At 33.7% G+C, this 25365-nt stretch overlaps 1 protein-coding gene across 6 annotated transcripts in view; it reads left to right on the top strand.

The window, feature by feature from the left end:
* Window positions 1-25365, top strand: part of PTBP3 (polypyrimidine tract binding protein 3) — an 89161-nt gene that overhangs the window by 30477 nt on the left and 33319 nt on the right. For 5 of the 6 annotated variants that reach the window (XM_032478201.1, XM_032478199.1, XM_032478200.1 and 2 more), the window contains 3 exons: window positions 12219-12388; window positions 15452-15598; window positions 23597-23761. In XM_032478201.1, the coding sequence (XP_032334092.1) occupies window positions 12219-12388; window positions 15452-15598; window positions 23597-23761 (482 nt within the window). Of the gene's footprint in view, window positions 1-11310; window positions 11435-12218; window positions 12389-15451; window positions 15599-23596; window positions 23762-25365 lie in introns of those variants that run through there. The other variant, XM_032478202.1, reaches the window with a different exon arrangement.

Below are 25365 nucleotides of genomic sequence, written 5' to 3'. Positions count from 1 at the left end.
AAGTTCCTGAACCTGATTAACCTCTTAATCTGGTAGGCTTTTAATAACATTTCTGCCCTTACTTAACCCTAGAGTTATAGTACATCTAGGGTGAGGCCCGTGTATGCCTGTTCTTATTTTAAAACCTGAGGTCACTTTGTTTGGTCATGTTTACAAACTACTGGGATGGATGATCAGAAACACTGACATTCTAGCTGACTGATTACTTAGGAAAAGAGAGTATGAGTTGTGAGCTTAGCTGGCAGCAGCAGTCTGTTGTATTTTGTTATGTTCTGGATTTCTTTTTGTATCTCACTCCATTGTAAATTCAGCATTTCTTTTCCTGAAGTACATCCTCTTTAGTAACTATTTCAGCAAAGCTCTATAAATGATAGCCTCTCAAACTGACTAAAAATATCTATTTTGATATTGCTATTGAATGGTAGTTAGCTGTTTAAAATTCTAGGTTGACAGTTATTTTCTCATAACTCTATGGAGATACTATTTTATTATTCTTTTGGCATCTTTTGTTGAGAAGTCTTGTCAGTCTAGGTAATTATTTTGTAGATAAGTATTAGTTCTCTGTAGTTGTTTTAACGTTTTTCTCTTTAATTTTGTTCTGCGGTTTCACTAGCTCTGTCTAGGTATGAATCACTGGTTCTCAACCCTGGATGCTCACTAAAATAGTGTGGGAAGCATTGAAGAAAATACAGATACATTGACTTACTCCACACCAATTCCAAAATTTCTGGTGGGGGAGCGCAGTTTAAGGTCTATTTTTAATTTGTTTTTAAAGCTTTTTAGGTATACATGTAACGTGCAGCCAAGGTTGAGGACCATTGCTGGAGCTTACTTTCATTTATCCTGTTTGGGAGTGACCCAACTCTCCTGCAGAATTACCTCCTTCTGGAACTTCAGTTAGATGTGTATAGGACCACCTCATTTAGTTCTGCATTTGTTTTAACCTCTTACGTTTATTGTCATCTCCTCCTTAAGGTCCTATCTTTTCAGTAATTTCCATGAAGTGACTTTCTGTTCCACTTATTATCTATTCAGCTTTGTCTAATGTGCTGTTTAATTCTTCTATGGGTATTTGATTTCAGGATATATATTTTTCTTTTTTTTATGTTCTATTTGATTTATTTTTAAAGACTATCTGGTTTGTTATTTTCAAAAAAAACAGTATGCTGTTCTGTTCTTATGGTTTCTATTGCTTTTTCCCCCTAATTTTTAAAATTATTTAAAACAAAATTTTTACAGTCTCAGATTTTACAATTATGGATTTCTTGGGAGTGCTAATATTTCTGTTTTTTCTATCTACTGATATTTGCTGATAGTATATTATTTTTCCTTGATTCATAATTTTTGGTTGTGAGATAATATATTGCTTATTATTTTTTCTTCTGTGAGAATCTTCAGGGTAGTTTTGTGTTTACTTTGCTAGTGTATCACCAGCCCCTAACATGTTCTAATATATATGTTAATTTATTGCTTTGGGGATTCCTACCAGAAAGGAGAAAATTTAAAAATCCAGACATTTATATTTCCCTATTCAAATCCCTGAACAGTTAGACTTTCTTCCTTTCTTTTTTTTTAATTGGGTTATAGTCAGTTTACAATGTTGTGTCCATTTCTGGTGTACAGCACAATTTTTCAGTCATACATGAATATACATATATTCATTTTCATATTCTTTTTCACTATGAGCTATTATAAGATCTTGAATATATTTCCTTGTGCTATACAGTATAAACTTGTTTAAGATAGACTTTCTTGTTAAATACTTCTGGTAGATGAAAAAATCCTAAATTTAGTTTGATCCTGCTGAGGGACTTGCCTGTTGATACCTGGAAATTTCACTGTTTTTTTTTAGGTCATTTATACATTAAAAATACTTCTGTAATGTTTGATTCAAAATTTGCAATTCTCTAAAAGCTTCAAAAATGGAAGAATTTGGTACTCCATTCCTTGACTGCTTTGAATGAAGACTTCTAACTGATTTTGAACAATTAAAGAAAGTTTTCAGGACTCATTTACAAAGGAGTTTAATCCCTTTGTAAGATACTTAAGTAATTCTTCAAAGACACAAGCAATTTTAAAAATCACATTGATAGTGGGTAGCTAAAAAAAAGCCATGGATAGTCTTGTACTGAAGGATCTTTTTTGTATTCAGTACAATCTTCACAAAATTTTCATAGTTCAATTAATCTAAATGTAGATTTTAAAATATTTGTAAAATTTGACAACTATACTTTCTGATTTTATCCATAAACTATTACTTCTTTGGTAATAGGAGTTATATGTGCACCAAACCAATTGCAAATACGTCTACTCCATAGGACTATCAGAACAGTGTTTTTACCTTGACATTTTGCCGCACCAAAATTTATATTTGTATTATTACCCCCCAAAAGTTTTATCAGGCAAACTGAGGCATGTGGTCATTTTGCTTCGGTATTCTTAAGTATTAGTTATTAATATTCCTTTAAAAATGTCTTTTAGCTTATCATGGATGTATCTTCTTCCATGTGAACTTTAAATTATTTTCTCTAGTTCTAAAACAAAGAGTTCTTCATTCTCCATTCTTTCCCCACAAAATCTTAGGGGTTCTAATTAGAATTATATTAAATTTATATGTTAATATGAAATGCTGATCTTTTTGTGGTGGTGTTTTTCCATCTGGGAACATGACATGTGAGTCAATGTTTTTAGGTCTTATTTTATGTCCTTTGGTAATTATGAAAATATTTCATACTTTTCTAAATAAGTTACATACTTTCCTCCTAAATTTAATCTTAAAAATCATGGCAGAAACTGTTTATTGTATACCCCATTACTTTCTATTTTCTTCAGCAACAGAGCCCTAGTTTTTATCTAGACATGTTGCCCCTAGATTAAATAACTGCTTTTCCAGTCTTCCTTATAGCTAGATGTAGCCATGTGATTAAGTGCTGTCTAATGACATATAAGTGGAAGTGTTACTTCTGGGACATCTCTACATGTGTACACTGTTTTTCCTCTTATTATGCTGCCTGTAGAAATTCTAGTTTTCATCTGTGAGAAAAGTGCTCCATAAATCTGCCCTTAAATTGCTGAATATTAAGCCGCATGTGCCTTACAGAGGTTGTGTACCAGCTCTAGCATAAAGGCTATTCTAAACCCACCCTAACTTTTTTCCAGAAAGAAGTCTGGCACTTTAAAGGGATAAAATAAATCCTAGTGCTCACAGTGTTAAACATTCAGTCAGAAATTTTCAGACATGGAAAGAACCAGAAAATTGTGGACTCATAACCAGGAGAAAAATCAACCAGCAGAAACAGACCTAGAAAATGATAGATGATGAAACTAGCAGATTTGGACTTTGGAACTGTTATTAAAAGTATGTGAAAGGATTTAAAGGAAAATATCAGCATAACAAGGGGAAAATGAGGAATTAAAAAAATCAAATGGAACTTCTAGAGATAAAAATAATATCTAAAAAACATGGTATGACTGTAACAGCATTAGTATTCTACAGAAGAAATGATCAGTGAATTTAAAGACAGCAATAGAAACTAAAGCACATAGACCCTGTCCCCCACCCCAAAAAATGAAAAAGAAATGAACAGAGTCTTAGTAACCTGTAGAATAAAATCAGGTGGTCTAAACATATGTGTAATTGAAGTCCCAGAAGAAAAAGATAGGGTGGAGAGACAAATATATCTGAGGAAATAATGACTGAAAATATTCCAAATATAGTGGAAACTGTAAACCCACATATCCAGGAGCTTCACTGAACCACAGGCAGGGTAAACACAATGAAAACCACACCAAGACTCATTGTAATCAAATTGCTGGAAACCAAGAATGCAGACAAATCTTAAAAGTAGCCAGAGGAAAAAAGTCACATTTTATTCAGAGAAACAAAGATAAGAGTAATGAGAGATTTCTTGCGTAAAACGGTGCAAACCAGGAGACGGTGGAGCAATGTCTTAAAAGTACCAAAAATAAATACAATCAAACTGGAATTCTATATCCAGTTTAAATATTTTTCAAAAATAAAGCCACCTTTGAGGCACACAAGAGCTGAGTACATTTGTTAGTAACAGACTTAGATTTTACGAAATGGGAAAGAAAATTCCTCAGACTTGAGGAAAATGATAGGGTGGAAACTGGATCTACACAAAGTGGTAAATGTGTGGATATGTGACTTTTCTTCCTTATTTTTTTGGCTAATTTAAAGGATAATTGGGGGATTCTGGGAACATGGTAGAGTAAGGAGCACCAGGAGTCTGTCTTTCTACCTAGACAACAATTGCACAGGCAGAATCTGTCTATAGGTAATCTGAAATTCTGGAGTCTATTGAAGGCTTGGAAGTTCCAGGGGAAGACTTGGAAAGTAAATTGTGGGTAATTTTGTTCAATTTCAGCTCCTAGTACAGTAGTAGCTCTCCACTCCTCACCCTCAGCACATAGCAGGCAGCTGTGTAGTTCCAGAACAGCTTACAAACAGGAGCCAGGGTGGGCGTAAAGGACCTTGTCCTTCAACTTTTAGGGATCTGTAGTCTGATTGCTGATTGTTTCTTCTGATCGCACAGTTGCAGACAAAGAGACAGGCAGCCATTGTCCTTGCATCTACCCCTATTGTTGCAGGCCAGCACCCCTCTCCCACACAAACATGACTTCCAGGCAATTTAAAGGGCTGGTGCTTTCCATCACCCTTCTTCCCCTTCATTTTTCCTCTTTTTCCCCTTTTGGGAGCCACACATTGAAGACTAGGACATTAAAAAGACAACTGCATCAACAGGGAAAATTAGGAAGTGATTGTGCATGCCCAGGAAAAGGCTCAGAAGGAACCTGAGAAGAACTTAAGTTTACACCTCAGCCTGATCCTTGCCATAGAGACAGTCTAAATAAAACAATCGGGAAAACAGTAAACAAAAACAGCACAAACTAGAAAACCCTAAGAAAGGGGAAGAATCTGATTTCCAGAGTTACCAAATCCCATTTGATGAAAAACATGAATATAAAGATCCAAGAAGCTTAATGAACTCCAAGTAAGGTGAATTCAGCGAGACCCATACTGAGACACGTTTATAATCAAACCTCAAAAGTCAGAGACAGAGAATCCTGAAGGCAGAAAGAGACAATCAACTCATTATGTACAAGGGATCTTCAATAATAATATGAGCAGATTTCTCTTCAGGAACTTTGGGCAGAAGTCAGGGGCCAGTATATTCAAAATGCTAAAGGAGTAAAACTATCAACCAAGTATCCTATTTGGTAAATCCGTCCTTCACAAACAGGAAAGGAATTCAGACATTCCCAGTTGAGCAAAAACTGAATGTGTCTGTTACCACTCGACCAACCCTGCAAGAAATATTCAAAAGAGTCCTTTAGGGTGAAATAAAAGGACACTAGACAGTAACACAAAGCCCTATGAAGAGAGAAATATCTCAATGAAAGCAATTGTAAAAGCCAATATTACTCTAACAGTGGTTTGTAATCCACTTTTTGTTTTCTGCAAATTAAAGAGATGAATATATTTTTTAAAAATTATTGATCTAAAAGCTACCAAAGTCAGAATGACCATCATTAAAAAGTCCACAAATGTGAAAGCTGGAGAAGGTGTGAAGAAAAGGGAATGCTCCTACACTATTGGTGGGAATGTTGTTTGGTGCAGCCATTATGAAAAACAGAATGGAGATTCCTCAAAAAACTAAAAATAGACTATATGATCCAACAATCCCACCCTGGGCATATATCCAGAGGGAGCTTTAATTGAAAAGATACATGTACCCCAATGTTCGAAGCAGCACCATATACAATAGCCAAGACGTGGAAACAACCTAAATGTCCATCAACAGATGATTGGATAAAATACACACACACACACACGTATACACACACAGTGGAATACTACTCAGCCATAAAAAGAATAAAATGCCATTTACAGCAACATGGATGGCCCTGGAGATCATTATTCTAAGTGAAGTAAGCCAGAAAGAGAAAGAAAGATACCATATGATATCACTTATATGTGGAATCTTAAAAAAAAAAAAAAGACACATGAACTTATTTACAAACCTATAGTGAAAAAGAATATGAAAAGGAATATATGTATGGATATGTATGACTGAAACATTATGCTGTGCACCAGAAATTAATATAACATTGTAAACCTACTACTACAATAAAAAAAAGGAAACAAAACCATAAAAGCTACCAAGTGACTTGGTTTGCATTTCACATTTTGTTTTCTACATCATTCAGAAAACTAATGCATTTAAAAGAATTGTGGTTTCTGTTTCTGGGTACACATTGTACAAAGATGTAATTTTGTGATATCAGCTGAAAGGGGTGGGGACAGAGCTGTAAAGGAATAGGGTTTTTGTATGTTATTGAAGTTAAGCTGGTTTGAATTCAAATTAGAGTGTTATAACTTTAGGATGTTAAACGTAATCCCTATGGTAACCACAAAGAAAATAGCTATAGACTATGCACAAAAGGAAATGAGAACACTTTGAGTAGTGAAAATCTTAGAGACAGAGTAGAATGGTGGTTGCTATGGGTGGGAAGAAGGGGGACATATGGAGTTACTGTTTAATGGGTATAGAGTTTCAGTTTTACAAGGTGAAAAGCATTATGGAAATGGATGGTGGTGATAGTTGCACATTATGAATGTACTTAACAATGCTGAATTCTACGTTTAAAAATGGTTAAGATAGTGAGTGAATTCTATGTGTATTACATCACAGTGAAAAAAAGTGTAGAGCACACTGTGGAAAGGTCTGTAAGACACAATAAGTGAATAAAACAAGATACAAAAAGCCAAAAAGTATTTGACTATTTAAAGCAAGATAATAATAATATATTTGGGGGTTATAGCTTATATGAAAAATAAAATATATGACAGTCACACAAAGGATATGATAAGGAAAACAGACATACACTTTGAAAAATGTATAATATTATTGTTATTACATGTTATAGTATTTTTAAAGGTAGACTCTGGTAAGTTAAAGATGCTTATTGTTCATTTAACCCCAAAACAATCACTTAAAAAAAGTAAACAAAAAAAGTACAGATTATAATTAAAAAGCAGAGATTATCTAGATTATCTACCTTTTATGTGTACAGTATTTGTGCCTTTTACTTGTGACATATTATGTTTTCTGGGTAAACTGATCCCTTTATCATTATGAATTATCTCTCTTTATCCCTGGCAATACTACTTTTTCTGAAGTCTACTTTGTCTGATATTAGTACAGCCACTCCAGCTTTCTTACAATTAGTATTTACATATTTATCATTCTTCATCCTTTTACTTTTAACCTGAGGTTTTATATTTAAAATGGATTTCTTATTCACACTGTATAATTGAGTCTTGCTTTTACCCAGACTGATCATCTCTGCCTTTCAATTGAAATTTTTGTGTCATTTTCACTTAGTGTAATTTTTCCTGTGGTTAGGTTTAAGTCTGTCATCTTGCTATTTGTTTTCTGTTTGTGCCATATATTCTATGTTCTGTTTTTCCTTAGTTTCCTGGCTTTCTTTAGATTATTTTTTATATTCCTTTTATTCATCATTTATTTATTATTACTTTGTATTCCATTTTATTTATTTATATTTCTTGATAAATATATATATTAAATATATATTCACCTAATTACAGAGCTTCAGAATACATGAAGTAAAACTAATAGAACTGAACAGAGAAATAAACAAATTATAGCTGGAGATTTCAATATTCCTCTTTGAGTAATTGATAGCATAATAGATAGAAAATCAGTAAGGATACGAAACAGGGGTTAGCAAACCCTGGCATCTGAGATCCATACCATTGCCCATTTTTGTATTGCCCGTGAGCTAAGACTGATTTTTACCTTTTAAGTGGTGAAAAACTTTACAGAGAACATTTTGTGATATGTGAAACTTATGAAATTCAATTTTCAGTGTCCACACATAAAATTTTGTTTGAACACAGTCATGCTTATTCATATACATGTTACCTATGGCTGCTTTCATGTTACAACTGCAGAGATGAATAGTTGGTGACAACCTGTATGGCCCACAAAGTCTGAAATATTTATGTGAACCTTGAGAAGAAGTTTGCAGATCCCCTAATATAGAAGTTTTCAACACTGTCAACCAGCTTGACATAACTGACATATGGAATAGTCTCCCCAGCACCATCAGAATACATATTCTTTTCAAGTTCACGTGAAATAATCACCAAGGTAGGCTATATACTGAGTCTTTAAACAAGTCTCAGTAAATATGAATGCATTAAAATTATATAGAAATGGAATATATGAGAAAAAATATGGAATTACATTAGAAATTTTTAAAAACCATGATCTTTAAATAGTTGGGAAAAAATCTCCAGTAGTTTAGAAGAAAAAAGTGACACTTAATCCAAGGGTCAAATAAGAAGTCACAAGGGAAAAAAAAAAGAAGTCACAAGGGAAATTAGAAAATATTTTGAAGTGAACACTGCTCTGTTTATGTTTTGAGATATATTTATAATTTTAATACACAATTGAATGATGAACACTGTTCAAAATATTAAAAAAAATTAAAGTCCAGGTTCTATGTTTTTTGTGGTCATAGGTATATACACTTGCTAAAAGTTGTCAAACTCAATGAATATATGTATGTTCATGTATAACTGAAAAATTGTGCTCTACACTGGAATTTGACGCAACATTGTAAAATGACTATAACTTTTAAAAAAAAGTCAAGAAAAAAGTTGTCAAACTCTGCATTTAAAATATAGGAGGATTTTATTATATCTAAAATATACCCTGATAAAGTTAAAATTTTAAAAAGGTTATATTTCTAGGATAGTTTTCCTGGTAGATCCCTTTAGTTTTGAGATGAAAATATATGAATTTTTTAAAAAGCCTCTTCTACTTATATGTTTGGAACTTGATTAATATGTGGTAGGCATTCAGGAGTTTTCACTTTATTCAAAAAATACAAGATTTATGCAAGCTAAGTATTCTGAATGCTTATTTTCATGATAAAAATTTTGGAAAGTCTGTATCTTTTGTACAGAGAATACTTTGTCAGAGTTATGTATTCAGTGCATTAGAATTTCCTTGTTTCCTCTTTTATTAAATTATGGTTCCATATGATTGCTTATATACATTTTCCATTTTCAGACGATTATATTTGTCAAGTCTTTAGATGTAGCCTTATTTCGGTCATCTAGATGAGTAGGTCTTAGACTTTTAGATTTCCTAGATTAATACAATATCCAATTAATTTTGAGCAATGTCTTAATTTTGCAAAATAAGGACATCAAGAGAGAAAAACCACTATTGTCTACAATCATCATTTTAACACCAGAGAAGTCAAAAGAACATAATTTCCAGGTAAAACAGGCCCTCTTAAGAAAATGTAGACATGCATAATAGATCACTGTGTACTAGGTAATGCACCTAGCATTTGAATATGTTATCTGATTTAATTTTCCAAATATTCATTTTACATTTTCCAAATACTGTTATCCTCATTTTATAGGAGAAGAATCTGAGGCTCAGTTATGTCAGGTAACTCGCCCAGAACAAGATGTCTGATTTCATGCCCATGCTCTTAACATAGCACAAGCACTTTTATAATGCAGAACAATTAACAACATTAAATGGTGATTTATAATTGCATATTTCTTGATTAGAATTTGTCACCATAGGTCTTTATTTGATAGTGCGGCGCAGGCTCAAATAGCTTGTGTAGGTATTCATTTTTTCTCACACGTAGTTTCACACAGATTATGAATATTGCAGTTAAAGAAGCAACCTTCTTAATGTTCATTCATTTATTTTGGAATATTCTGGATAAACTGGTAAGAAAGAGCCTTTTGCCTTGAGGATGTTTTTGTGGTCTTTAACACCTTGTCCTGGTTAAGAATGCACAACAAGGTGGTGGTATTGTCTAGCCATCTAGGCTTATGGGGAGGGTGCACAAAGCACTTCGTGCTTGGCTTTCACTCCTGTCCAGGAGGTAGGATTTGGTGTTTAATCTAGGGACAGTAATTACCATAATCCTTATAAGCCTGCACATACTCTTATTGTCACTGTCAAGTTGCTTACTTTTTCCTAGGAATGGTAAGACACTGAGATTTTTGTGGTTAAAAAATAATACCTTTAATCTTTAGCTTGAATAATGCTTTTTTCACTTGCTAGCTATATACAAAAATTATTTAATCTCAAACTGTGTCTCTTCATCTGTTAAAATCAATAAGATTTAATGTAGTATGTTTTTATGTATCAACTCGAATGAGGCAATGTGAGAGAAAACTATGAAAACTGGAAACTGATGGATACTTTATGTAACTGGAAGCCCGTCAGGGTTTTTTAGACGAGAATAATGGCATGATGCGATGTTGGATCTGAGTGGAAGTGGAGGGTGAGTGAGACTAGAGGAAGGCAGAATAGAAGGGGAGAAGAAGATTGGCGACATTGGGAGTGGAGAGGAAATGTAATCAGTCATTTTGGAGGGGGAAAAAATCAATATTTCATGATTGATAAGAAAGAGGAGAAGGAACCTCTTACCTCCCAGATTAATTCCCAATAAATATTTGTCTATTATTTTCCCCATCCCCAGTCTGTCCTATATATTTGTAGTATACAGACACAGACCTGTAAGGACCTTTAGGAATTGATAGTCTTTGGGTCAGTATAGGGTGCTGCCTGCATTCATGTACTTGGAGAATTTGTGAGCAAGTGCTACTTTTGATATTAAGTCAACCTGTTTACTTGAAAACAAGTTAGATTTTCTGTCATGGATATGGGTACAAAATATTGCCAGATAATTTTTATGTGGTCTTCAGGAAATTTGTTTATCAGATCACAGACATCTGATTGTACAGTTCCATCAGTGTTTAGAAAAATGACAATTTTAGGCATTTGGAAAGATTATATTTTCCTCCTACTAGTGTTAAGTATTGTGTTGAAACTTTTGGTTTTCAGATAATTTGCATTCAGCACTTACCTAGTGCTGTTTCTGGGAAAAAGTTTTCTGAATTTTTTCTTAATTTTGCTTTTTATTGAAATGTAGTAGATTTACAATGTTAGTTTCAGGTGTACAGCAAAGCAATTCGGTTATACATATACATATATATTTTTTCAGATTCTTTTCCATTGTATGTTACTGCAAGAAATTGAATATAGCTCCCTGTGCTATACAGTGGGTAAAAAAAATTTCTGAATCTTATGTACATAGATTTGAGTATTCATTACAGGCTTGTCAGTTCTAGTTATTGTCATTGTTTAAATATAGACTTTAAATAAAATTGGCTATAAACTGGGATAATGGATTTCTTTGTTTTATAGCAGTGGTTCTCAAACTTTAGGTTGCTTCAGAATCATCTGGAGAGCTTATTAAAACACAGGTTTCTGGATTGTTTCGGATTCAGTGGGTCTGAGTGGGGCTAAAGATGTTCATTTCCAGCAAGATGATGATGTCTGTGGTAAGAACTACCTATTATATCATAAGGAATAAGATTATCCTAGGAAACCACAGTTTAGCTTTTAAAAATACTTCTAAAAATAGATTGGTAAAAATTACACGGCATCTAGGAAATAAACTTAATTTTCATAAACATACAGCTCAAATCCAAATCCTCTTAGGGTGTAATAAATACAAAATTTTATTATAGTCTTTCATAAAAGTTATTATTCTTATTTATTTAGTAATAGGATAAATTAGAAAAATATGTTTAAAATATATTTAAGATATTATAAATACTTTTCTCTATGCACAACAAATAGTTAAATATTTAGAGGTTTTAGAAAACTCTTAAGTATGTAGTTCATTTACCCAGCACTTTTAATTGAAGTTAAAAATTGGACTTCAGTGCGGAGGGGTAGCCCAGTGGTAGAAGCACACACTTGGCATGCACGAGGTCCTGTGTTCAGTCCCCAGTACCTTCATGTGCGTGTATTTGTATGTATGTGTTTGTGTGTGCATGTGTGTGTGTGTGTGTCTCAAATCAATTAACCATGGATGTATGTTTTTTAAAAAATCGGACTTCAATTTTTAAAAAAGAAAATACAATGAAAAACGAAAAACCCATTCATTGGAAGGTGGATGGATTTGTTTCCCACTGTCTTGTACTCTCCCCCTGTCAGACCCATAATTCCTTGAATTTCAAAACCTGAAACTCTTGGAAGATCAAATGTGATAATATGGTTAATATAGTATGTCAACCCAAATTGGTTTTAATAATTGTTTTAAAATCTTGTATTTTTTAGCTAATGGGAATGACAACAAGAAGTTTAAAGGAGATAGACCTCCCTGTTCACCTTCCCGTGTTCTCCATCTTCGCAAAATTCCAAGTGATGTCACTGAAGCAGAGGTCATATCATTAGGTCTACCATTTGGCAAAGTAACTAATCTTTTGATGTTGAAAGGAAAAAGCCAGGTACGTAATTTTTAAAGATTAATCCACAGTGATTATCTCTGGGTGTTAGTGTTAAAAGTGATTTTTATTTCCTTGAACTTTTCTATATTTTCTAAATTTCATTCTATTTATATAAAGTGGTTTTTAAAATAGAATTTTTTTAATGACAAAAAACAACAAATTTTAATACAGGATTATCTCGTATTCATTGACTTGTTAACAAACATATTTTATATTGTTAATTACAAAATGGTTAATGAAAATATCTTATGATTATAAAAAGACCCTGACAGAGAAGGGGAGGATATAAGCCTTACCTCATTTGGCAAATTAAAGAACTTTTATGTTTTCTAAAATCTATTTTTAAATGTTTAGTATATTATAGTTGTAGAATTAATATGTAGCTTCTTTAATAATTTGGAAGAGTTTGTAAGAGGTTCTTCATTTCAGAATTTAATCAGTTTTTCTTAAGATGAGTAAGGAAACTTGTGTTTGTGGTGACCATGACAAAAAAATAATACTTGTCATATTGGTTTGAATAATGGTGTCCTTTCTTGTTTCAATTCTGACCTCAGTGGGATGAATTCTTCAGTTCTTTCCTTGTTTTCGGTTGTCCTGAAAATTTTTACACTCAGCATTGCTGAAAAAAAGAGGACCACAAATCTAGGCCTTAGACTTTCTTCAGTACATTGTGTTGAGTCACTATGTTTCTTGTACTTTTCATAAATAGGTTTAAGAAACATTATAAATATATCGTGAAAGAGACTGGATGATGATGTCTGATTCAGACTCCTGTTTTTAGTAAACTACTTAACACCCCGATTTAGTGCAGATGCGGTTATTAAGAACTGGAGAAGTTAAATAACATGTCCTAGTTATGTTTACACATTTATCTTAACATCTTTTGCAGATAGTACATGCACTTAGATCTTTATTTTGTCATAGTTGCCACTACTGAAAAGAGTATTGTTTGCACAGTTTGAAAAGAGTCAGCATGGCCATGTCTAATGGCTGTGAAGTGTCTTAACAGTTACGTGTTATATACATTATCATGTTTCATATAGTATATCCTATAAATTATGTGAGATAGCTCTGAGAGGCAGCAGAATGTCATAACTTTCCTTTGTCTCTTCTATTGGCTGTAGTTTATATTTATCTGTACTGTTAATTGCTTACCTTGATCATAAATCCTGTTTAGAAAACACCTTGTTAGTAATATACTTCAGCAAGAGATTCTGCTGTGAGTCACTAGCAGTGCTTGTAGGCGTAATCTTTCCCATGGTTCTTGGAGGTGGTGTTGAAGGCAGAGTAGGGGTTATTTTCATCAGCCTTTCTGTGGGTAGTGACTTGGTTTTCTCTCCACCTTACATTATAAAACTTGATCCATTTGACTAGATACTTTGGCAAAACATAATTCTTTTAATGGACTCCATGTGAAAAAATATATTTTTCCATATGAATTTTTAGGTCATATATGTATTTAAGAAAAATTTCCTCTGACAAGGATCACGTATTCCAAAGACATTGTTTAACCTTTCCTCTGTGTGACTGATGTTAGACGTGGGAATTCTTAACACCTAGTAAAGAGTTTGTAGAAAGAGACTCTCCCCATATAGTGAATATTGTTAGAAGAGTTTGCAGTTTTTTTGTTGAAAAGATGATTAAAAGCCAGATAGATAGGAAGTATTGCCACAGCTATTTTTATTAACCATGATCATTTTTATCTACTTCTCAGAAAACTTAAGAAAAGTATACTACTGATACAATTGGATACCGGCTTTAAAGTGTGTCGTGGACAGTTACAACTTTTAGATACTGTAAATGTCTTGAAGTCTGTTTTATTCCTCAAAGACGGTGGAATTTCATTTATTGTGGATCAGTTAATGATATGTGACCCACTGTATTGTGGCTAATATGACTACTTCATAGAAAATTGTTAGTTAAAGCATTTAATTGATTCAGTTGTGACATTTTATTGTTACAGTTAAGCATCATATTTAACATTTGTCAAGTTAATATTCCTTTACTGGAATATTTGCCAAATGGAAACACTTGACAAGTAAGGTAACTATAAATGAAGAAATAGTTTGATTTATAGCTATTTGCCATTTCCTCTGTTTAATAAATTTTGTTAGTAATAAATATATTTCATAAATAAATTTTAAATGTTTTATACATAATGTGAAGTGGTTACTACATGCTTACTAGTTAAATGCTCTTTTGTGGTAAAAAGAATTGAATTGTCTTCACTAGAAATTTGCATTGATTTGGATCTGGGGTTCTTTCTGCATTTTAAATTTGAGATATTCTTACAGATAGTTCTGAGTGCTCAGAACAGTTAGTATATGTTTGTACTTTATCTTCTTAACCATTAAGATAGGGTGGTAAAACCTGCCACCTTAAAGCTCTGTAAGTATCCAATTCCAGTCTCAGAAGTTACAGGAGTCCTGACAGAATATAAAGAAGAAGACATAAATACCAAGGAGCTTCTTCCATCTCAGTTCTTCTTGGGTTATTCTTCAGGTAGCTAAGATTAGTACAATGATTACAGGTATCCAAGAATGGTTACTTGAATTACTCAAATCAATATTGACTTAACGTAGGAAGTTCTTCCAGAGGCTTTACACATGATTGCTCTAATTATATTCACAAATAGCTGTTTCATAAAAAGGTAAAGGAGAGCAAATCAATATGCCTCATGTCTGAGAATTTTTTAGGAAGAAACTATTAAATCTCAACACCTGAAAGCATCCATTTACAGTAGTGATGTGTACATTTATTTTTGCCTTTTTAATTACTTACAGGTTTTAGGAGAAACAGAAATAAGAAAACCAAAAACCACATAAAACCATTTAATCAACGGGCAATTTCCCAACCCAAAATCCTTTATTGAACCCAACTTTTTTCAAAAATATTTTCAATTAATATCAAAGATATACTTTGAAACTAAAGTCTTTTCATCCCTATGGGGGCGATATAATTTCTGTTGCGAATGCATGAGTTTAGAGCAAGCTAGAATGACAGAATAGTTTGCTGCCTTTCAAAAACAGGTGCTTTCACTTTACTTTCTTGTGTTTATTGCAGGCTTTCTTAGAAATGGCTTCTGAGGAAGCTGCTGTTACTATGGTGAATTATTACACTCCTGTTACTCCTCACCTTCGAAGTCAGCCTGTTTTTATTCAGTATTCCAATCACAGAGAACTTAAGACTGACAATCTACCTAATCAAGCTGTAAGTATTAAAGGTATTTTTGGAAACAGTTATGAGAACACATGGTATAATAAATTTAATTTTCTGTTTTTCTGAAGGGGGAAATCATACGTTTTTCTTCATCTTAGGATACTCTATTAATAAAGATTGTGTATGTAAATTCTTACCCAAAGACTTAAGAATAAGAAAGCCGTGCCATTTAGAAATATGTTTGAAAGTAATAGTGTTAGAAATGGCAGGTATTTAGTATTCTATTCAAACTGTTTTCACAAGACTTGCATTGTTAAATGTCTCCCTTCAAAATCTCAGATCTTAAAGGAATTATAGAAGTCACTTTTTTCTTTTTACAGAATATATAACAAAAGCATTAAGAAGTTGAGTGATGTTTCTATTGTGATGTTAAGTAACTGAACTTAAGATGTTAATAAGAATATGTTTAGATATGTTCATTAAATGATTTTTGACTCTCCAAGATGAATGTGGAACGTAAAATTTGAACGTTTCTTACCTTATTTTCCAGTTTTTATTTTGATACAGCTCATATTAAAACTTTTGTGTCTCTCCAGGTTGATTTTTAAAACAGTCATTTGAAATTACTATAGGGTAGGAAAAATTTGTCCACAAAGCAAGTATATTTTAAGAAAGAGGTTTTTATTATGTTAAAGAGCATTTTTTGGCCCCTGTACTCTTGCTCTAGGCAAAAGAACTCCTTCAGCTCTTTGATTCAATGTTGAGAGTCATTATAATGCAATCTGCTAAATTTAAATTATAGTTTTCCACATTTTTAAAAACAGTGACATTTCCTGCAAATAATCTTTAACTTGTTTTAAGAGATTTTTATGGCATATAATAAAGTATGTAAACCTAAGAGTAAATAAAATATTAGATACTTTAAAATAGAATAAAACTTTCTAAGTGAAAAATTGCTTCCTGAATTATAAATAGGATACATGCTAATGGTAAAACATTTAAACATTCCAGAAAAAAAAGTCCGGTTACCCAGATATAACTAATTAACTAACATTTTGCTAACATTTTAGTGTGTACCCCTTTCCATTCAGGTGTTATTATTGTCTATGTATATAATTTTATACCGATGGAATCCTGTTTTGAAAGCTGTTATCTTTTATCTACAGTATGTCATGGATGTTTCATGACAGCAAATTTAGAATTACTTTATAATTTTTTAATGATTAAGTAATACTCCCTTCAGAAGGTCAGCCATAATTGTCATGGGATCCAGTGGGCTGGTGCATGGGTGGTAAAAGAATTTACCAGAGATCAAGGAGTTTAATAGGTAAGCCCCCATAGACAACAGTGGGCCACAGAGGTGCCTATGTGAGCCCTGAGGGTTGGTTGCTGAGGTCTTTTATTAGGGAGGGTTACATCAGGTACCGAGAGGTCACAAGGTGTATGATTGCCTTGTGCACAAGTTTTGTTTTGTTTTTGTGCACGTTTTTGATTGGTTGGAGGTGAAGTAAGAAGTGTAGGACAGTGGGATTTATGACTCTGTCAAGGTGAAGACGTGGGCTGAAACAAACCAGCCTGAGCTATTGTGAGATTAGGCATTACCTAAGGGGTATTAGTTTGTTAGGGCAAACACTCCCAGTAAAGAATGTACTTTATCTTTTGAGGGATTGCAGGCAGACATCTGAGAGCCCAGAAGTGGGGGTCATTGGACTTTGAAGGACACCAGTTGGCCCCACAATAATTTATCCAGTTTCTTGTTAATAGATATGCAGATGGTTTGCAATTTTATGCTTTTACAGACAGTACTATAAAAGCATTCTTATATATCTCGGCACACTTGCAGCATTGTCTTATTAATTTATGTTTATGACAACAAAATTACTAGGACTAAGAACATAAATGTTTTGTGTTTTGATATATGTTGCATGATTGCTTTCTGTAAAGATTATTTGCTGATTAAAGGTGCCACTGGTAACATGAGCAAGCAGTTTTCCTGTTCATTTTTGTTAATATAATAGATGACAGATTATATCTTATTGTTTACTTACTTTTATTTAATAACTTGTGAAGTATTTATACTAATTTCTGTTAATACAGTTTTTCCCCCATTTTTAAAGTTGTGGTAAATATGTATATATAACATAAAACTTACCATTTTAACTGTTTTTTTAACACCTTTATTATGGCGTGGTTCCTGTACAATAAGCTATGCATATTTCAAATATACAATTTGATGAATTTTGGTAGCTATATGCACCAGTGAAACCACCAGCACAATCAAGATAGCTAACATTTCCATCACTCCCCAGGAGGTGCCGTTTTCAAATGCCAAGTTTATTTTTTCCTACTCCCTTTACCCCCTGGTAACCATAAGTTTGTTCTCTATGTCTGTGAGTCTGTTTTGTAGATAAGTCCATTTGTGTCCTTTTTTTTAGATTCTACATATAAGCAATATCATATGGCATTTTTCTTTCTCTTTCTGGCTTATTTCGCTTAGAATGATGATCTCCAAGTCCATCCATGTTGCTCCAAATGGCATTAGTTTATTCTTTTTTAATGGCTGAGTAGTATTCCTCTGCGTGTGTGTGTACGTCTTCTTTACCCAGTCATCTGTTGATGGACATTTGGGTTGTTTCCATGTCTTGGCTATTGTAAATAGTGCTGCTCATCTTAACTATTTGTAAGTGTACAGTTCAGTGGCATTAAGTACATTCACATTGTGCAACCAATCACTACCATCCATCTCCAGAACTTTGCATTTTCCCAGACTGAAACTTCATACCCATTAAACATTAACTCCCCATTTCCCTTACCTCCACCCTAGCACCCACCATTCTACTTTCTTTGTCTCTGAGTTTTGCCTACTAATGCAGTTTTTAAAATACTTTTATTTTAGTAATCAAATCTCTTAAGTTGTATTATGGTTTCTGACTTGGGTACCATACTCCTAGAAGCCTAACAAGATTTAAATAAAAATTTTTTTCCTATGTTTTCTTACCATACATTCATGTGTTGGTTGTCTTTAATATTTAAATCTTTGTTTTTTTAAGAATATTTTCAGGATGATGAGTGAGAATAGGGCTTTGGTCTTTTTTTTAATCCCAGTGACCAATTTCTCTTGTTTTTTGAATAACCCATTTATTATCCACTCATGTGAAACTTGTTCTTTGTCATGTTCTAGTTTTCCAAACACATGCTATGCCTACTTACAACATGCATATATTCACTTGTTAGACATGACTACACATTCTGCTTACATGATCCCCGTCTACCCATATGTGTGTGTTGCTCACATGATATGAATTTCATGTCTAGTCTGGACTACCTTTTGGATTCCATTCTGTTCCGTTCCTGTTTCAGTGTCTCTGTGCCTAATATATTGAAGGGCAAAGCCCTATTCTTTACTCTGTCTTTTTAGAAAAATGGTTACTATATTTTGTTTATTTTTCCAGATACATTAGAATTATTTTGGTAACTCCTAACCCCAAAAAACTCAATTGGAATTGTGTTGATTTTATAGATTAATTTGAAGATAATTAATATATTTTCTGTCTTTCAGTAGAGCGTTTAATTTCCTTTATGTAAGTCATGCAGTTTCCTCATTAGTGTGATTCCTAAATATGTTAGTGTAATTCTTGAAGAAGAAATAAACAATTTAATAAAACTCTTAAAACACTGGATTATTCTAAAAGGAAACTGTAAGAAATCCCAGTTGCTTGGCAACCAAAGCCAGCCCAAATGACCTAGTTTATTCTTAGATAGCCTTGATTTCTTCCCAGTACCCTTTCCATTTTGTTACTTTTGTCCAATTTTTTGCATTGATGTTTGAGAAAGTCATCATTTTTAAAAATTCAAAGTCCTAAATATATATATATCTGTATATGTAAACTGTACCAGATGTCTTCTTATTCAGGCAGCCCCAGGAAGCTGATAAATTACTGTTTTATTCTCTTTTCCTCTCTGAATAACTGAATGTCCGAAAACATGCACATAACTTATTTTCCAGCTTATGGACATACTTTCCAGAGAGTCGGGTGAATATCAAGTATTTCTGTCCCTTGATTTAAACTAAAATTATAGCTAAATAATTTAGATCATATTTTGAGATACAGCGTTTGAGAAATGGTTGTATTAAAAGTAGTCATTTTTGTATGGGCACTTTTTCTTGACCTTGTAGATGGAAGTTTATAAATCTGCAAAGAGGTGACTATGGAAGAACTTTTCTTTAAGATTTCCCTAAAGATCGTCAAACTGAACACTTAAAATCTGTGCATTTTATTGTATATTCATTTCCATCTCAATTTTAGAAATGGCTTCTCCACATTATCCAGGCATGTTTAAATTTTACATGGAGTGTGTTTACCTCCCCCATGTCGAAAAAATATTTGTTGGTTTTCTGAACATACTACTGCTAGTCCCTCTACTAATAGTTAATGTAAACGTTTCAGATTTGAAATGTTGCTGAAACATTTAAAAATTACCTCCCATAATAAGAATTCTCTGTGTCATAATTTTAGCATTAGATACACAGAAAATGTCTTCTGTGTATCTGAAATCTCTTCATATTAAGAAGATATTGTTTTTCCTCAGACTTTTCGATGTTACTTATTAAATAAATCAATCTTTTTCTGAGATTTTTATTGTCAAAAGCCTTTCTTGTATGCCTGCTACACAGAGATCCTTGTACTTGATGCTCCATGAAGTACTAGAGAATATTGACAAGTCTGGAATAATTGGGACAATATATACCATGGCTTCTCATGTTTCTCCACTGTGGTATCCCTTGTACCAAAGAGGAAGGAGTGAAGGGAGAGGAACAGCAACGACAACAGTAGTAACAGCGACAGCAGCAGCAGTGAGCATATGTGCAGAGTTGTTTAATAAGAAGGATTGATAGAATGATTGATGGGGGTAGTGAAGTAAAGTCAGTGAGGTTAAGTTTACTTTTGAATGTGCAGGCTTGGTTTTGATAAGACTTAATCATCCTAATCTAAAAAGGAAAGGAACCATCATTCCATTGAGAGCCTCACTATGATGACGTTTTTCCCTAGACAGTCTAGGCTTGTGATGTCTAATATAGTAGCTGCTGGCTACATGTGGCTAAATTTAAATAAGTTAAAAAATTCAGTTTCTCAGTTGCATTTGGTACATTTTGAGTGCCCACTAGCCACTTGTGGCTAGTGGCTATCATACTGAATACTGTAGATACTGAATATTTCCATTATCACAGGAAATTCTGTTGGACAGCACTGTTTATCTTCCATGTCTCTACTTAACCTTTCCTCTGTGTGTATGTGTATGTGTGTGTGCCATACAATTATAATAACTAATGTTCTTATCTGCTAATTCTAACACCTGTGTCAATTCTGGGTCTTTTTTGAATGACCTCCCAGCCTCACCCTTGCCTAATGAAAGGCTCAAAGTGGAAGTGTGAACCAGTCTTCAAACTTGAAAGCAGTACAACCCTTTTTGTCCAAATAAAATCTTAACTGGGGAGCCCAGTGTAAAGTAAATAAACCGCCATGTTTGAAGCAGGACTGAGTTGCTCAGTATTCCACACACCTGGCTTTATGAGAGCATAGTTTTAAAAGCTAATGACATAAACAAATAATTCATATATTGTTCTCAAAGATAATGATGATGATTTGGAAACGGATTATTTGGCAGTTTATGCATTACCTGATACATAAAAATCTGTGTATAGCATAAAAATGCTATTAAAAGGTATAAAAAAAGATTTGATGTAAGTATAAAAGTGGAAGTTGTTCAACTGTTAAGCATACAGAAAGTAAAAGATTGCTAGTTTTCAGAAAGATATTTATTTTAATGTTATTTATCATGCAAAAATATTGGAAAGCTACTCATCTAATACTGGAGAGGTGGTATAATAAATAGTAAACTAAAAAGTAAAATTACAGAAACAAAACAAATTTTAATATAAAATAGCACACAAAGTACTGTGATCTTTAGAACTACAAGTGAATACAATATTTAAAAATGAAAGAAGCTGCATTAAAGTGATAGGATTTTTTCATTTTGTGGCATAAATGTTTTACTAATTATCACTGTTCTTAAGAATTATAAGTATGAAACAAATGACTAATGAAAAGTTGCATTTCATTTTAATAGTCATTAATCATGCTTTTTCCCCCTTCAGTTTTCCCTTCTTTCACCTACTTAATTTTTTAAGTATTTTAAATTTTGAGACAGTCACAAAATTTTTAAAGAATGGTAGATACAATATAAAGAATTCTTAATTTTTTTTTGAGGCATTTGGGAATAAATTGTTAATGTAGTCTTACTTCATTGACCAAAATCTTAGTGTGCATGTCCTTTGAGCAAGGACATTCTTCTACACAACCAGAGTACAGTGATCAAAATCAGGAAATTAACATTGATACATTACTTCCCTCCAATCTTCAGTCCCCATTCAAGTTTTGCCAGTTGTCCCAATGATGTTTGCTTTAGCAAAACAAACATTATTCATGATCACATGTTCCATTTAGAAGTCACATTTTCTAGTCTTTAATCTGAAACAGTTACTCAGTTTTTCTTTGACTTTTGTAACCTTGACACTTTTGAAAATTATAGGCAACTTATCTTTTAGGATATCTCTCAGTTTGAGTTTTTCTGATGTTTCCTTGTGATTAGATTCAGTGTATGTAGCTTTGACAGGAACATCACAGAAGTAATGCTCGTTTTTTCTCATTGCATCATATCATGTGGCACATAATTTCAATTTTTGCATTAGTAATGGTGGGCTCTTCGATCACTTGATATGATGGTGTTTGCCTAGCTTCTCCACTGTAAGAGTTATGACTTACAAAGGGGAGAAGAAAAGTATTTGGGAGAAAGTTACTATAAGACAGTGTAAATATGCTGTTCCTTATCAGCAGTTAATTTATATCAACATATGGACTTAAGGTTTCCCATTTTACCTGATGGGTTTTTATTCATTACAGTCATTATTTTGGTTCTCAAATTGTCTTATATTTGGCCAGTGGGAGCCCCTTCAAGCTGTCTTCTGTGTCCTTTTGGCATGTTCCCATCATTCTCTGAACACTTCTTTGCATTCTGGTACAAAACAACAACAACATAACCCCAAAAGAACAAAAAAAAGTTATACATTCATCTATGCTTTTCTTGCTCTAGCTATAGAACTAGACAGTTTTTAGAGCATATCCTGATTCCTTTCAGTGGAGCATGATATTTGGGAACTTGTCTGCCTGACCTTGCTTGGGCTCTAACATCTCATGCCAGGCTGCCCCTCATGGACTGATCTCCTTTTCACCCTACTCAGACTGTCTTTACTGCGTTGGCTTCCTACACCACGTGGACCCCTTCTTGACTCTTTCTGGGCTTTGACACTCTGGCTAGGCTGCTCTCCTCTGGATGACTTTCTTACCCTTCTCATGCTCCCCAGGTCTGACAGCCAGCAGTGAGCCACTCACACACAGTTAACTTCCTCACCTTGTTTGGGCTCAGGTTACACTTGCCAGGCAGACCTACCACAGGGATGTGCTCCTCACATTGCTCAGGTTCTGATGCTCCATGCCAGGATGCCTTCGTCTCAAAATGTCCCCTTTGCCCCACTCTGAACTACTGCAGCTCCTCTCTTCCTCCGTATTTACACCTATCATAGGCCACTTATAGGCTCTAGAACTCAATTGTTCAGGGAAGAAGAAAGAAGAGGGACTTGAGTGATTTTTAAAGTGATCTTTAGTATTTTACACTGAATTTTTTTGCTATTGTCATTTAAAAATAAATAAAAATCATATTCAAGCTTCTTTTTTGGCCATGTGGGGGTTCTTTTTCCCTATTTGTTGAAGCAAATTTAAGCACCTTTCTTAAATATTGTGTCATTATGATAAGAAAGCAAGTCTCTTGATTCTTGACTGATTACAAATTTGGGATATATGCATCCAGAGAGAGTAGATATGTATATTTTTATTTAACTATATTACTTCATATTACTTTGCCTCAGCTAATTTTAAGGATTATATCATGTGTCTATGTAATGGAGAGTTCTCATTTTGGATTGTTATGTAGAGAGCCCAAGCCGCACTGCAGGCTGTCAGTGCTGTCCAGTCAGGAAATCTGGCGCTTCCTGGAGCTCCCACCAATGAAGGCACAGTCCTACCTGGGCAGAGTCCTGTGCTCCGAATAATTATTGAAAACCTCTTTTATCCTGTTACTCTGGAAGTTCTTCATCAGGTAAGGAGAAACAGTCTTGTGAAAGCAGAGTCAAATGCAACCTCTATAACTTTTGATGTTTTATATCTTTAATTTTTCAGGTTGTTGATTTGGGTTAATGTATTTATTTAAATAATTTTTAGAAATCTTCAGTTTCATGCAGGAAATAGTATCAGTTAGAGACAATTTTTTGGCAGCCTCCTTTTTCTAACTTAAATACTTGATTTGAAAAGATGTATAAGAAATTCTTTTTTTTTAATACATAAGCATGAAGATGAATAAAGCATATACTCCTGTAAAAAGCACTGGTAGTATTTATTCCTGAGAAAATAACATCAGTATAGGAAACAACTAATTTATTTCTATTGACTCCTTCCTACATTTGAGTGTTTTTATTTTAAAAACTCTAAAAGGAAGTTATGAGTAACTCTTCACATGTAACATGGAAATACCAAGTTAAATACTGACTGATGCTCAGCATACCTTTCGTAGACTGCCCATTTCTATATCTAAACTGTCTTGATAAGAGTCAGAGTACCAAATCATAGCTGTCTGTGAGTATATAGAATTTTAAAACTGGGACATCGATCACCTAGTTATATAATTGTATAGTGAATAAAACCAAGATAATTGATGAGTTCAGTATTGTAAAGAGTAATTGAAGAGCCAGTTAGAACTCAGGCATCCTGTGTGAACTCCAGTATTCCGTTTCATTATACTTGTCAACCCATGTATTAAAATATTAAAACACTAAAACATTATCTGCTTATTTTCATATTAATACCTCTATATATAGAATGGCATGAATCATTAACTGTGTACACATGTGTTTAAGAATTGAAATGCATCCTGTCCTCACCTTTTACAAATAAGGGAATGGGGGAACCTTGGAAGTTGTTACTTTCCCACAGTCACTGTACTGATTGGTGATAGAGCTCAGATATATTTCCTAATATAGTTCATATGCCATGCATGTAAATATCAAAATGTACCATTTATTTTGCCTACTATGTTCCCTTTTATAGTTTCCTGAATACCATTTTCTAACCATGTGCATTTGTGAAGCATGTCCTAGGGAGGGCTTTAGCAGTGATACCCGTAGCCACTGTTGATCCCCAAAAAGGTTCAGCAGTTACTTAAGTGATTGGCTTCTTTGTTTTGGTGGATTTTGTTCGCTTCTGTTTGTCCCACAAAGTGGCGTTGAACACCCAGTGATCAATCAGCAGTGTTTTTTACTTTTGCTGCTGCGGCACTGTAGCTGCTGCTAACTTCTACTGCTTTAGGAAAATTGATCTTGAACCTGTGGCTCAGCATTGCCCTCAGTCAGCAGTGAGGTTAGCCAGGTCATGTGGTCCCGTCTTGTCATTCCACTTCTCTCCTGAGACCAGTAACAAACCTTGTTTCTCTGCCAAAAGATGATGGGTCCTTCAGGTGAAGAGGAGTCATTCTGAGAGTCTTCAACAGTAACCATTGGGGTAGGACTCTCAGCCTTGTTTAATCCTCCTTCCCACTGCTGCTGAAAGAAACAAAACTCCTTACCAAGGCCCTTACAGCCCCCGTATTCAGACTTCTCCCCATCTCTTTAGCCTCATTTCCTAACTCTTCTGCTATTTAGTACCATGGCT

Source organism: Camelus ferus, chromosome 4, assembly GCF_009834535.1.
Source record: "Camelus ferus isolate YT-003-E chromosome 4, BCGSAC_Cfer_1.0, whole genome shotgun sequence".
In the NCBI taxonomy this organism is placed as follows: Eukaryota; Metazoa; Chordata; class Mammalia; order Artiodactyla; family Camelidae; genus Camelus; species Camelus ferus.
Note: the sequence above shows the minus strand (reverse complement) of the source record. Positions and strands in the feature narration are given on the sequence as shown.